The 15,549-nt window shown below is 46.0% G+C and overlaps 1 protein-coding gene across 1 annotated transcript in view; it reads left to right on the top strand.

Annotated features, from left to right (window-relative positions):
• PIKFYVE (phosphoinositide kinase, FYVE-type zinc finger containing) overlaps positions 1–15,549 on the top strand; it is a 93,569-nt gene that overhangs the window by 8,359 nt on the left and 69,661 nt on the right. The window contains exons 3-6 of the mRNA XM_060257462.1: positions 6,035–6,150; positions 7,174–7,345; positions 7,959–8,166; positions 10,660–10,749. Of these exons, the coding sequence (XP_060113445.1) occupies positions 6,035–6,150; positions 7,174–7,345; positions 7,959–8,166; positions 10,660–10,749 (586 nt within the window). The remainder of the gene's footprint in view (positions 1–6,034; positions 6,151–7,173; positions 7,346–7,958; positions 8,167–10,659; positions 10,750–15,549) is intronic.

Here is a 15,549-nt window from a genome sequence, read left to right as displayed (position 1 = left end):
TTCTTTGTTCTCTACTCCCAATCTCCCGTCTTTCTGGCATCTGCATAGAACTTTGTGATTAGGTGTTCCTTTAAAAATGTGCAGATGGCTTGGTTCCAGAGAATGTGTCAGTAAGTACAATCTCTACTGCGTGGGCGTGATGGCTTCTTCAGGCTAGGGGGTTCTTCCTGAGGTGGGGAGAAAAGCTTTCCTTATCAAAGGATGCTAACAGAACTCTCATAACATTCTCTTGCTAGGGAAATGTGCTTTGTGATATGCAATGACTTTTCTTTCTTTGTTCTCTAAAGGGCTCCATGCTAAGACCTCCATGGGTTCCATTAGAGAAATTCTATGAGTATAGCTAATGCAATTCTACTTGGCGCTCTGTCCATGTTCTAGTGAATCTGAATCTGCGTCCTACAGCCATGTGTGCCATAAAATGTAAGCCCAGGTGTGTGGGGGGTGGGGGAGGAGAGGTCTTCTTCCTGCTTCTACAGCCGATTCTGCCTCTTGGACAGTCAGAGAGATTTGGGGGGAGATCAGTTGCTTGCGGGATGGGCCTAAGCCTTGCAGGGGCTGGATCTATCCCGCAGGTTGCTTGTTCAACACCCCTGGTTTAGCCTGTAGGGTTTTCAAGGCAAGAGATGAACAAAAGTAGTTTGCCATTGCTGGCCTCTGCATCACAAACTTGGACTTCTTTGGTAACCTCACATGCAAGTACTGACTAAGGCTGATGTGGCTTAGCTTCTGAGATCTGACAAGGTTGGGCTATCCAGGTCAGGGCGATACATGGAATGGATACAGTGAAAATAATGGAAAACCCAGTTGCTGGATGCGGCAGATTGCCACCAGGGGGCACTCCTGTTGCTTTGGTTTTCATTCCCAAACTGGTCACACCGAGAATGAATGAATACACATAATTCTCTGTCTGGTTACATCTGGTTTTGGCCCCAAGAATCAAAATTTGTAGAACGTTCGACCAGGGAAAAGCATGAACTTCTCCCACCTGCAATACAAGAACTCGTGCACACTCAATGAAATTGTTGAGTTGGGTTAGAATGGATGAAAGGAAGTACTTCTTCACCCAAAGGGTGATTAACATGTGGAATTCACTGCCATAGGTGGCAGCTGCAAGCATAGCCAGCTTCAAGAGGGGACTGGATAAACATCTGGAGCAGAGGTCCATCAGTGGCTATGAGCCACAGCGTATTGTTGGAACTCTCTGTCTGGGGCAATGATCCTCCTTCCTAACATGTTAATTCTGCATGTGTGAAGACTTGTTCATTGCTAAATCCACTTGCAGTGTGAGGTGGTGCACCCAGGGCTAAATTGCAGAAGAGTCTTTGGATGAATTCTAGTCTGAGATATGGGTGTGTTACTGTACCAAGAACAGTGAGAAATATATGAAAATGCCTCCCTGGTACTATAACTCAAGTTGACTGGTTTCTGCTGAAGAATAAACCCCTTCTGTCGCAGTTGTGGCTTTTCAAGCAGCTCAGTATTTTGCTGTCTCGAATATATGTCTAGCCGTACCACTTCATATAACACGTGGGGACCCACAAGTCCCTGCAAAAGAATCCCTTCATATGTCAGGGGTGGGTGGGGGGAGGTTGGCCACCAAACCTCCTTCCGAATTCATTAATTCTGCATGTGCAAATAATTGTTTGTTGCTAAATCCACTTGCAATGTGAGGTGGTGCACCTAGGGATTTTTTTTTTGGATAGCAGGAACTCCTTTGCATATTAGGCCACACCCCCTTGATGTAGCCAGTTGTCCGAGAGCTTACAGTAGGCTCTGTGAGAAGTAAGCCCTGTAAGCTCCATGAGGATTGGCTATATCATGGGGGTGCGGTCTAATATGCAAAGGAGCTCCTGCTACATAAAAAGCCCTGGGTGCACCCAATGCAAAGCAGGTCATAAAGAAATGGCAAGTGGTGAGAAATTCATCTCTTAGCTGCTGCATGGCTTCTAAACATAGAGTCTGTCCTTTTATTGTGGCGGTCTCTTGCGCTCAGTGCTTAGTCTGTTCTGCCAGGGAAGTGGAAAAGGAGGGGATATATTGCAAAGGAATACTCTCATCTCTGCCCTGTGAAAGCCAGTTTGGTGTAGTGGTTAAGTGTGCAGACTCTTATATGGGAGAACCGGGTTTGATTCCTCACTCCTCCATTTGCACCTGCTGGAATGGCCTTGGGTCAGCCATAGCTCTTGTAGGAGTTGTCCTTTAAAGAGCAGCTTCTGTGAGGACTCTCTCAGCCCCACCTACCTCACAGGGTGTCTGTTGTGGGGGGGGGGAAGGTAAATGAGATTGTGACTGCTCTGAGATTCAGAGTATAGGACGGGATATAAATCCAGTATCATCATCATCATCCCCTTCTTTCTTCGTCTGTGTACAGTGTGCTCACCTCCTGTTATCGTTACAAGACTGAAATATTCCAAGCAAGTTGTGAAGCTGGTGGTCTTCGATTGAGTACCTGCCTGCTGAGTACTCTTGCCTATCTTTGTTTTTAAAGCAGAATTTCACAAGGTTCTCAAAGTTAGGGCCTCTGCACTGTTAGCTTTGGATGCTGTGTGCATTCCTGTGTACCAGCAGTTCATTTCACGGTGAGGAATTGCATAATCGTGACAATGTGACGAGCTGGTCTTTGCTCCCCCCCCCCCCCTTACGCTGGAAACCGGAGTGCTGCACCAGATAGCAGTTAGCAATTTAAATATTAACAGAAATTTCTGTCCGAGTATAAGCCAGGAGGGTGGGGAGTGAGAAACAGTGCACTGAATGCCTTGCAAAAGCTAGATTCCTCTAACTCCATTCCTCTAACTGTACGCAAGAATGTATGTTACTTTCCAGGCCTTCTCAAGGAAAGATGGTCCAAATGACCATGATTCGATTAGAAGAGGCAATCAGATTTTACAGCTGTTGTCTATTTCTGCATAACTTTTACGTGGGGAATCAAATCAGAAAAGTACCTCCCTCCATCTTGTGATATACATTTGTTGTTCTTTCTAAAAAAAGCTCACTAATCTCATTAACAGGCTTAACGATACGTTCAGACTGAAGCTTTGTGTGTTTTTGGAGGAGACAGACAACACAAGGCCCTGAGGAGAGTAGAAAAGGATTTGGAACACATCAGTCATAAAAGGAAGAGCTGGAAGGGCTGTGGTTAGACTGCTCAACCATAGAGACTTGGGTTCAGATCCTAGCACAGCTGTGAAACTTACTGGAGGACCTTGAGTCAGTTGCAGTCTCTTGGCTTAACCTCAGAAGGGTGTTGTGGCAGAAAATGAGAGAACTGGGTGCACCTCCCAAAACTCCTTGCAGAAGAGCTGGATAAAGACACAGTTAATGGTGAACGATTTGTAGTAGTGTGTTTAAAGTCATTCTGAACATCAAACGTAGTGTGTGCTGAAAATCCATTGAAGCAGCCCCAAGAGATTAAATATTTGAAGTACAGCATAAAAGTTCACAAGTGCCTCTGAAAATGTAACACACAGTGTTTCCCCCCAAAACTGGAAGTTGGCAGATACAGCATGAGAAAGATTAAGGCTTTTATTGTGCCATACATAGAAAGATCCTTGTTCAGTCCCAAAGCTGTTAAAGGAAATCAACAGTGTTGCCCTAGTTAATTTATGCCATTCTGAGCCCACTGACTTCAGTGCACTTCAAAAGATGCAATTCTGCTTAAGACTTCACTGTAAATAGCTGGGCCTTACTAGTGGTGGCTTCCCAGTGAGTGTGGGAGAGAATCTAAACCTCAAAAGGCAAACAGTTTCTCATCCCCCGGAAGCCTGGCCATCGCTCAGCAACAGTTAACTCGCCTGCGTTTCTTTCATTCTTTGTTGAGCTGCTTTCATTCTTGCTGACACCAGCGATGTAGAAAGCAGTTCATACAAAGAAGCCATGTTTTGTTCCCTCTTATACAAGAGAGAGCAAAACAAAATGTGTGCCTGAATGGAGAATGGTGCAGCTGGTAAGAAACTCTGAAATACAGAGATGGTAATCTGAAATACAGAGAGGGTATTTCAAGGAGAGAGGAGAGTAAACTTTGGCCAACTGTTTCCCAGTTTGCGGTTGGGTTAACTTGATGGCTTTAGAATCGTAAGACATTTGGGTGAGTTTTGTATCTGCTGTGGTGAGTTGAAGTTGTTTTACTGGGTGGCTTTGAGCTTAATTTAGTGTTTTCCCCCTTGTATTTATTTTTGTGTGTGCGATGGCTAGAATACTAAATGTTACATTTGAAATACGGTAACTTTTGTTTCTAAAGTAGACTTTCCGCTAAGCGGTGAAAGTTACCTCAAGGGGAATTGTTTATCTTCTTGCTTTAGATCGCTGCCTTGGGTCTGAGGAAATAAGGGTAGGGTAGAAATGTTTTAAACCGTGAATAAGATGGACAAATGTTTGCTGAATGCTCTGTTCTTCCCTCCTTTCAGACCTCTTTTCACTCAGTGTTTTGGTGGCAGACAAAAAGCTGTTCAGGCCTTTTGCCCCTTTCTGTTTGTGCTTTGAGCCGGGTTCATGGTTGCTGAGAGAACGTGGCCATTGTAAGTTTCTCTGATGGATACGTATCCCAGGGAATCCATGTCACTGGTTTATTTGCAGTTTCTCCTTCCCCCCGTCAGGCACAATGTATTTGGGACAAAATAGGAGTCGACTGCACCTTTAAGACCAACTTAGTTTTATTCAGAACGTAAGCTTTCATGTGCATGCACGCTTCTTCAGACAAGGAAGTCATTTGGGAATCATTTTCAGAATGTGGATGGTTTTATTTTACTCTTCTGTCAGTGGCAGAAACCCCCCTCCCTCGAATTGAGAGTTGTCTTTCCTCATCTAAAGAGTGGCTTGGATCCATTGGGATGTTTTTTGGGGTGGAAGGGTATTTTGGGCTGCAGCAGGGTGTGGAGGCAAAAAAGTTGTGTTCTGTTAGTGGAAAGCCTTCTGTCCATGAAAGAACTCCAATGGATTCAAGCCAGTGCGTTTTCAAAAACTGATAACCCATAAATTGTGGCTGGAGCTTGGGATTTGATCGGCCCAGAGGATCTCAGACCTGAATGTCGCTGAAGTACGTAACTCAGTACTGCTGAAATCCCCTTAATGTTGGTGGGGCCTGCTTACTAACTGTGGTTGTTTTGTGTCTTCTAAACACAGGCGTCCTGTTGATACTCCTGGCTTCTCTCAGAATTTAATGTTAGTTTCAGTGAGATTGATGGAAGTGGGTTTATTCGTGTGTGTGTGTTGCATTCACATATTTGTACCAAACACATCGATCTGTGAGGGTGTGGGGATAGCTCTTTTCCATAAGGTAGTATTAACTGGACCTGGCATATACTTTGGTTTATTGCACGCCAAATAAGTTGAGAAGCAATCCCTTAAGGTAATTAGGGCTGTGTTTCTGAATTGATTTTTTTTTTTTTAAATCTGGTCTTGTTGAAGACTAGCGGCACTCAACAGAATCATGGTTTGTGGCTGAACCCGAAGGCTGTATGCTTCCTTAGAAACAACTTCTAAGAGAGCCAGTTTGGTGTAGTGGTTAAATACACAGACTCTTATCTGGCAGCACCGGGTTTGAGTCTCCACTCCTCCACTTGCAGCTGCTGGAATGGGCTTGGGTCAGCTGTAGCTCTTGTAGGAGTTGTCCTTGAAAGCCCAATCTACCTCACAGGGTTTCTGTTGTTAGGGGTGGGGGGAAGTAAAGAAGATTGTGACCTCTCTGAGATTCAGGGTATAGGGCGGGATATGAATCCAATATCATCATCGTCTTGAAATCTGGCAGGCTGGATTTTTCAGTTTTGCAATTCTGTGCTATCAAATCTGTCATGTTCTGGGAAACAGTTTGACAGGTGCCTCTTCCCAGAATAAGTAGAAAGTGTCTTTTCTTGACGAGGAGATGTCTTGGCTCTGGAATGGACTTGCTCATTTAAACTAAACTTTGAAAAACCATCTTTTCACTGTTTGCTTTGAACTTAAAAAGGAGCTCAAGCAGCATGTGTGTGTTCTTAGAAAAACACCTCCTTGTCAGAGGTAGCCAGAATTTACCTGTCAAATGGCACCCTTTCAGTTGCAGACAGTCGAAGAAAAGAGCCACCCCTCGGTGGTCATGACCCTCGGACGGCTGTTCAGCTCCGAAGCCTCACCACAGTCTTGAAGCGGCTCAAAGAAATCATGGAAGGAAAAAGCCAGGTATTGAATTAAGTGTGTTTTAATGCAATGGGATGGTCTAGGGATCCAATAGAACTGTTTCCCAACCGGTGGGTTTGGACTCAAAGGTGGGCTGCAAACCCTCTGAAAATGGGTGGTGGTCCAGCCCTCAGAAATGTCTGTCCCTGCCCTAGAGAGCCAGTTTGGTGTAGTGGTGAAGTGTGCGGACTCTTATCTGGGAGACCGAGTTTAATTCCTTTCTCCTCCACCTGTACCTGCTGGAATGGCTTTGAGTCAGTCATAGCTCTCATAGGAGTTTTCCTTGAAAGAGCAGCTGCTGTGAGAGCTCTCTCACCCCCTCCTATCTCACAGGGTGTCTGTTGTGGGGGAAAGAGATAAAAGAGATTGTAAGCCACTCTGAGACTCTGGTTCATAATGAAGGGCGGGGTATAAATCTGTGGTCTTCCTCTTCCTCCTCTTCTTCTTCCTCTTCTTCCTCCTCTTCTTCTTCTCTTTCTCTTCCACCTCCTCCACCTCCTGTTGCTCTGTTTACTTAAGGTTTTTCTGACAATCTAATTTGGCAACCCTGTTTCTCTCCTGAATATTTTGTTTTCTGTTGCTGCCTTTTATTTGGGTCAAATCCATATAGTCACGATGACCACACACAGACTGTTACATCTGGAAGATTCTTATGACTGAGGCATGGTATCCCCATGTAAGGTTAAAAAAAAATTAGACTCGTTAAAATGTTTCAGTTATGAACTGAGAGAGAAGCCCTCTTTGTACATCACTAATGTAACTTACATGCACAGGGGTCTTTGGGAGGCATCTGAGATCAAATCTGTTACACGGATAGATCTTGTCTATTAGACTGCAAGCCTTTTACTGGTGATCTGAGAAAGCTCTGCAGCTAACTGTCCTGAGATGGGCTCATTCCATGGAAAATCCAATTTGGTCTGTGGCTGAGGAAGTGTAATCTGCTTATGGCCTTCTAACATTGCATGATATTGTGTGGTGTTCTGAGCATTTCCAGCATGACCAAAATTACTTGATTCCACTCTGCAGGACAGCGATCTGAAGCAATACTGGATGCCAGATAGTCAGTGCAAAGAGTGTTACGATTGTAGTGAGAAATTCACTACCTTCCGCCGAAGACACCACTGCCGATTATGCGGGCAGATCTTCTGCAGCCGATGCTGCAACCAAGAAATACCTGGGAAATTCATGGGTTACACAGGTAAGGTGTGTGTTTAACTTCTGATTGGACTTCTGATTGGTCATTCTGATTGGTCACTGCAGATTTTATTGACTGCAGATTTTTTTAATTAAAAAAAACATTGCTTTGGCAGTAGCTGCCACTACAGCACAAAGATCTTTGCTATGTGATTGAAGGGAAGCCGCAGCAGCCATTTTGTGGCTGGCTCCGCCTCCTGTGGCAGCCATTTTGTGGCTGCACCCACTATGCAGTGTCAGAATTCCAAAAGTGCCCGCAGACTCAAAAAGGTCAGAGACACTTGCTCTTCATTCTAAAATGAAAACTGTACAAAAACTTCTTTATTGGGTCTGTGGAAAGTAAAAGGTATTTTGAAGTTCAGTCCCTAAATCACACAAATGCTTATTTTCCTGCTTCACTGCCTTTGAAAGAACATAAAATCTTTTCTTTCATGCCCTGTCTTTAATGTGTACATAATCTAACTTTAGCATTGGTTTATGGAGTGCGTTCGCAAAGCGGAGCTGGTGTGTTTGTGTGAAAACTACCGAAGGAAGTCTTGGTTTCAGATCTTTGCCTTCGCTCAGCAGGGCCCAAGACTGTCCCTGTTTTCTTCTATCTGTTTCTCCCCCCCTCCCAGGTGATCTCAGAGCTTGCACTTACTGTCGTAAAATAGCCTTAAGCTACGCACACTCCACAGACAGCAACTCCATTGGGGAAGACCTGAGCGCCTTGTCGGATTCTCCCAGTTGTGTGTCAGTGCTGGATCCGGGGGAGCCACGGACCCCTGTCGCCAGCAGAAAGGCGAGTCGCAACATCTTTCTGGAAGAAGACCTCACCTGGCAAAGGTACCGAGGAGCTTTTGTCACTTTGGAGTTGTAAATCCACAAAGAGCCCACTTAGGTTTTGAAGGCTCGAGTCCACCTTTCAAGCCACACGATTCTTCTTTCTCGCGGGTCCTGTTGAGAAGGTGGACTTATTAATCATGATCAATGTTGTTGAGCAACAGGGCTGAAGCCAGGATTAGAAAATTCGGGGGGGGGTCTCAATTTTTCGGTGGGCCCCCCCAGTGGAAGGAGGGAGGAAGCATCAGTGGCCATGGCTCTCAAGTGGGCATTCTCTCAGCCACTGTCCCCTCTGCTGCCCCCTCCCCCATGATTGATATTGCGTGGGAAGGGCAGTGGAGCAGCCGCCGGCCTCCAACACTGTTTAAAGGACCTGCTGATCAGTGGCCCCTTTAAATAGGGTGGGACACTGGTGGCTGCTCCACTGCCCCTCCTGCAAGATTTCAATCACAGGGGAGAGGGCAGCAGAGGAGAGAGTGGCCAAGAATGGCCTCTTGAGAGCCATGGCCACCTCCCCCTTCCGCATGATTGAAATTGTGCTGGAAGGGCATTGGAGCGGCCTTTGGAGTCCTGCAATGAACTGATTGGTGGGCCCTTTAAATAGCATGGGAGGCCAGCGGCTACTCCACCGTTCTTCCCTTGCAATTTCAGTTGTGGAGAAGGAGGGTGGGGAAGGCTGTGGGAGGCTGAGAAAGGACTCCCGTGGCCCTTCAGCTGCAGCAGAGACAGCCAGGGGCCCTGGCAAGAAGTCGGGAGCAGGGCCCCCCTGCCCCACCCCCGTCATGACTACGGGTCAGTCGAGCAGACCTAGTCTTTAAAGAGAAGTTGTAGAGCTCCCTCTAGTGGTTGTGAAGAGAAGAAACACTTCTTTTCGGCTGTGTAGGGGGATTGTGGTGCCTTTTCCACCCAGCATGTCCATGTTTAGATGCCTAATAAAAAGGAGTATCCCTGAACATGTACAGTGCCAGAGAGCCAGTTTAGTGTAGTGGTTAAGTGTGTGGACTTTTATCTGGGAGAACTGGGTTTGATTCCCCACTCTTCCACTTACAGCTGCCGGAATGGCCTTGGGTTAGCCATAGCTCTGGCAGAGGTTATCCTTGAAAGGGCAGCTGCTGTGAGAGCCCTCTCAGCCCCACCCACCTCACAGGGTGTCTGTTGTGGAGGGAGAAGATATAGGACAGGGGTGGCCAATGGTAGCTCTCCAGATGTTTTTTGACTACAACTCCCATCAGCCCCAGTCATTGGCCATGCTGGCTGGGGCTGATGGGAGTTGTAGGCAAAAAACATCTGGAGAGCTACCATTGGCCACCCCTGATATAGGAGATTGTAAGCCGCTCTGAGTCTCTGATTCAGAGAGAAGGGCAGGGTATAAATCTGCAGTCTTCTTCTTCAGTGTCCCTTTCCCTTGTGACTTTTTTGCACCCGCATGAGCAGTAGAGTTTTTTGCACTTAACATGAGCAGTGGAGTGGAAGGGGTGCCTTCTCTCCTCCCCCCTCACTCCTGTTCCTTGGGAAGAGAGGTGTCTAGATCAACTTTGCAGTCCTGATGTTGGCCACACGCCAGATGATTTGAATGTGCAAACCTACCCTGCTCCTTTTTAGAAGTTAACACCAGAAACATTGATAAAAACACTTTTAAACACTTCCGATTTTTATACCTGGCTTTTTTCTACCCTAAGGAGTCTTAGAGCGGCTTAAAATCTCCTTCCCTTCCACTCCCCACAACAGACACCTTGTGAGATAGGTAGGACTGAGAGAGCTCTGAGAGACACTGCTCTTGAGGAAGAAGAGTTGGTTTTTGTACCTGACTTTTCTCTACCCTAAGGAGTCTCAGAGTGGCTTACAATCTCCTTCCCTTCCTCTCCCCACAACAGACGCCTTGTGAGGTAGGTGGGGCTGAGAGAACTCTGAGAGAACTGTGGTTGGTCCAGGGTCACCCAGCAGGCCTCATGTGTCTCAGAGTGACTTAACAGTCACCTTCCTTCCTTTCCCCACAACAGGCAGGTGATGCAAGTGAGGCTGAGAGAGCTCTGAGAGAACGGGGATTGGCCCTAGGTCATCTAGCAGGCGTCATGTGGAGGAGCAGGGAATCAAACTTACATCTCTGGATTAGAGTCCACTGCTCTTAACCACCATCCTGCCTCTCTGTGTAATCCTGGCCATGAAAGATCCTACCGATTTTTTTTTTTAGGAGGGGACACTAAAAAAATCTCAGCTTCTATATCTTCTGGAGACTGACAATGGCTGGGCTTTGCATGTTAACAGAAAGACCTTGGCCGGAAGAGAAGATGCTTGTGGAACTTCGGACAACTTGGAGCTTTTAAATATTTGAGAAGATTACTTAGAGTGAAGAAGAGTCACACAAATTCTTTGAATAGCGAGGGCAAAAGCGTTTATTTTAGGAAGGCCACTGTGACTGCTCAGTGACGGTGGCCTGCCTTCGAATGTTGAAATATGGCACAAAGGATTGCTAAATGTAGTTTTGTTCCCTTTCAGCCTGACCCACGGAGAATCTTCCCCCACCCCTTTGTCGACGCGCCTTGGAATCGTTCAAGAGGACGCGGGGAAATCTCCTGCTCGGAACAGGTAAGCAGGCCTGATTCACACAGGGGGCATGTGCTACTGGTCCGGTTTGTTCTTATGAATGCAGGGTGATTCCTATTGGCTAGCTCTTCTAATGATGCTCCGCCGAGGGATAATTGCACCTCTTGACAGTGGAGTGACCCTTTCCTCCCCCCCTCCCCGCCCTTGTGTCCTCATCGGGAAGAGGTTGCGCTATAGTCAACAGTTGGCAAGAGGTCTGCAGACTCCGGAGTCCAGAGTTCGAGCTGAGCACTGGAGAAATGACGTTGGGGGCCTCTGAAATTCTTCGAGTGGCTGCTAGTCCGAGGGCGGGGGGAAGTGTTTGAGCAGGGGTGGCCAAGCTGTGGCTCTTTCACACATATTGTGCGGCTCTCTAAGCCCCTGCTGCTCCATTGGCCAGCTTGAGAGGGCATTTCTCTCTTTAAATCACTTTGCCAAGCCAGCCAGTGGCTTGAAGAATGCATTTAAAGTTAAAGTTGCTTTCTTTCCACTTCTCCCTCACTCCTCACCCCATCTATTCCTTCCTTCCTCCCCTCCTTCCTCCTCTCCTTCCTCCCCTCCTTCCTCCCCTCCTCCCTCCCTCCCTTCCTTCCTTCCTTCCTTCCTTCCTTCCTTCCTTCCTTCCTTCCTTCCTTCCTTCCTTCCTTCCTTCCTTCCTTCCTTCCTTCCTTCCTTCCTTCCTTCCTTCCTTCCTTCCTTCCTTCCTTCCTTCCCCTCCCTCCCCCCCCTCCCTCCCTCCCTCCCTCCCTCCCTCCCTCCCTCCCGGCTCTCAAACATCTAACATCCCTATCTTACAGCTCTCAGACATCTGATGTATATTCTGTGTGGCGCTTACATGAAGCAAGTTTGGCCACCCTTGTGTTTGAGGATCTGTTCCCAGAAAGCCAGCCCCTGGTGGCTTGCGTAGATCAAGAAGCATTCCAGGAACACGTGCGCTTCTGCAACTTAATAGCTGGTGCCAAATAAATCTGCCCTGGCAGGCAGGCAGGTGTTTGTGTCATTGATTTTCTGCCTGACCAGTCATGATTTTTGGCCTTGCTTATCCAGTTGCAGAGTGGTGTGCTAATGCCCTTTAGGTTCTCATGATTATTGGCCCTCTAAAGGCATTCCTCTTTTAAAATGCTTTCCACAGCTATGCAGCAGTCGGCCTAGACTAGGAGTGGCCAAGTTTGCTTAATGTAAGAGCCACACAAAGTAAAAGTCAGATGTTCAAGAGCCACAAGATATGAACAAATGTTACATGCGTGTCTTTAATAAAACTCTTAATGCTTTCTTTGCACAGAAAGATAAAAGACACATGCATACACTTTACATGGCCATGCTATAAGGAGACTTTTTTTTAAAAAAGCCAGGAATAACAGTCTCCATAAGACCAGCATAGGGAAAGGTTAGGCAATTGTTTTTTGGCACTGGTGGGGGAAGGAAACACACACGTACCATAGGAATCATTGACCACTGTTTGTATCATTATGCATCTCTCTTTGCCTTGGCACCAGGGTTAATAGATACAGCTCCTACAAGGGTGAACCCTGCATCACCCTCTTTAATACCATCCCTCCTTCCAGGGTCCCTCGGCTCTTGCATTCTATTTCCCTGCTCTAGGTCTCCGAACGACTTCTGTGATGGAGAAGAGCTTGCAAGCCTGCCAATTTCCCCCTCCTTTCTATGAGTCAGTGTTCAGAGGCCGACTGAGGTCCTGATGCTAAGCACACTTACTTAGAGAGTAAGCCTGCAGTAAGTTCCTCCTCAGCCTCCAGAAGCCACACAATATGTGTGAAAGAGCTGTGTGTGGCTCCTGAGCCACAGTTTGGCCACCCCTGGCCTAGACGCTCCCACAGCCACCCAGACCAGCCTTTGCTTTTTTGTGCAGCATTAAACCAGGTTTCTAGATCTCAGCATAACTGCGTTTTCTGCCCTATGCCTTGCGCTCTCTGCCCTACAACTCAGTATATCACTGTGCCCAGGGTTGGAATTCTAGCAGGAGCTCCTTTGCATATTAGGCCACACACCCCTGATGTAGCCAGTCCTCTGAGAGCTTACAAGACTCTTTCTTTAGAACATAAGAACATAGGAGAAGCCATGTTGGATCAGGCCAATGGCCCATCCAGTCCAACACTCTGTGTCACACAGTGGCAAAAAATTTATATATACACACACACACACACACACATATATACACGCTGTGGCTAATAGCCACTGATGGACCTCTGCTCTATATTTTTATGTAACCCCCTCTTGAAGCTGTCTATGCTTTTAGCTGGCACCACCTCCTGTGACTGTGAATTCCGCATGTTAATCACCCTTTGGGTGAAGAAGTACTTCCTTTTATCCGTTTTTACCTGACTGCTCAGCAATTTCATCAAATGCCCATGAGTATTGTGAGAAAGGGAGAAAAGAACTTCTTTCTCTGCTTTCTCCATCCCATGCATAATCTTGTAAACCTCTATCATGTCACCCCGCAGTCGACATTTCTCCAAGTTAAAGAGCCCCAAGCATTTTAACCTTTCTTCATAGGAAAAGTGTTCCAACCCTTTAATCTTTCTAGTTGCCCTTTTCTGGACTTTTTCCAATGCTGCAATATCCTTTTTGAGGTGCAGTGACCAGAATTGTACACAGTATTCCAAATGAGACCGCACCATCGATTTATACAGGGGCATTATGATACTGGCTGATTTGTTCTCAATTCCCTTCCTAATAATTCCCAGTATTATTATTATTATTGTAAGCTCTTGGAGGATTGGCTACATCAGGGGTGTGTGGCCTAGTATGCAAAGGAGCTCCTGCTAGAGTTCCACCCCTGACTGTACCCCTTCCTCACTCTGAGAGCCTGCTTGGTGTAGTGGTTAAGAGCGGCAGAGTCTAATCTGGAGAACCAGGTTTGATTCTCCACTCCTCTACATAAAGCCAGCTGGGTGACCTTGGGTCAGTCACAGCTCTCTCAGAACTCTCTCAGCCTCCCCTTCCTCACAGGGTATCTTTCGTGGGGAGAGGAAGGGAAGGTGATTGTAAGCTGCTCCGAGACTCCTTCAGGTAGTGAAGAGTGGGGTATAAAACCAGCTCTTCTTGTGGGCCATGGAAAAGGGGTTCTGCTAACTTTTTATTGAAGCACATAATACTGAATGATGACTCAGAAGCTGGATGTGACTGCATCAGTGTTTCTCACATAGTTGGTGATTTTAAATAACTTTTAATTGAATAATTTACATTATGCTGTTCTTATCAATGGGGGGAATCCCAAGGTGGCTTTAGAATACAAAAGGAAGAAATACAGCAGAAACCAAGGAATGTGGGAGGCTTCACTTGAAGATCAGGCCTTCCTCTTTCTCTCTTTTGGATCTTTCTCTCACCCGTAGGTTTACAGCCTTTGAAGTTTTGCCCTTCAGCTCCCAGCCACGGGATTGCTCTCTCCTCTTGTGATACTTGATAATAATAATAAATAAATAAACAAGTATCAAAAATATCCAGCTCTTTTTGATACTTGTGAGAAGCTGAGGGGAAATGGATTCTGCCTCAGCCAGATCTTGTTAAGCTCTCGCTAGCCAGCCAGCGGCCTCTTCTCACTTCCTCCCTCTATCATTCCCTCATGAATTGAGGCAGGGAAGGTGGAATATTCCAACTAAGCAGTTCTATAAATTGGCTAGCTAACAGGTGTTTTTTTTTTTAAATCTTGAGTCATGTGATTTTATATTGTACCGTGAAACTCAGAGGCGAAGAGTGTTCGGATGAAAGCAGATTATTGTTTTCTGATCCTATTGTAGACTTTGGAGCAGGGAAATCCCTTCTGTCAGTACAGGCAGATAGTGAGATTGAAGCCATTATGTTACTTTGTAAGTAATACCACTTGGCTGCTTGATTTGATATCATCCTCCAGTTAGGAGAGGAGCTGTGACTCAGTGGGAGAGCATCTGCATGGCTTGCAGAAGGTCCCAGGTTCAATCCCTGGCATCTCCAGTTAAAAGTTCTGGTAGCAGGTGATGTGAAAGACCTAAGACCCTAGAAAGTCACTGCCAATCTGAGTAGACAATACAGACTTTGATGGTTTAATGTGTTAATGATGCCCTTCTTTGCTCTGGTGAAGTTTGAGAGTATTGATGGATTTAGTTTAAAGCAGTTGTTTTCTGTTAATTCTTGTCAGCATCTTATTTATTTATTTTATTATATTATATTTATATCCCGCCCTCCCCTGTCGGGCTCAGGGTGGCTCACAACAGTTAAGATACATAATATTAAAATAAATTACAGTAAAATCGTTAAAATTCATTGTATACATCTTAGAGCGGGGAAACGACTGTGGGCATCTTATGTCTCAGTGAGAGTTATTTGTCCCAACAATGCAAGTGTGAACCAAATGCTCAGTGGTAATTGGCTAGAAGCACATTTTAGGAAGAATGGTCCCTTCAGACTTGGAGGTTTGTGTGTGATATGTATTGTAATATTGTATCGCCTTCTGCATCCAGTAACTGATAAAGTAGGGTTTCCTTGCAGGAAAAAAGTGCCATCTAACAGGTCCAGACCAGTTCAGTTGTAATGGGGGCAGCCATCTTTGTTCATCCATAAAATGGCAGTGAAGTTGCGCCTCTGCTTTGTAGCCCCGTTTCCTTGCCTCTCAGAGGAAAAATAACCAGGGAGAAGAGTGATTGAGATTTTGGGACTCAAACAAATGAGGTGTGAAACAGTTTTCCTCATCCATGTACCTCTTCTGAGGCCATAAGCAGACAACCCAGTCCTGCTTTATATGTGAACAAAAAAGCATTACAACCCTGTTTCAGCCTTTTCATTTCTCAACAAGAGAGGGTCATATTA

The sequence above is a fragment of the Heteronotia binoei genome, chromosome 16, assembly GCF_032191835.1.
Source record: "Heteronotia binoei isolate CCM8104 ecotype False Entrance Well chromosome 16, APGP_CSIRO_Hbin_v1, whole genome shotgun sequence".
Lineage (NCBI taxonomy): Eukaryota > Metazoa > Chordata > Lepidosauria > Squamata > Gekkonidae > Heteronotia > Heteronotia binoei.
The sequence above is the reverse complement of the archived record's forward strand: the minus strand, read 5'-3'. Positions and strand labels throughout refer to the sequence as shown.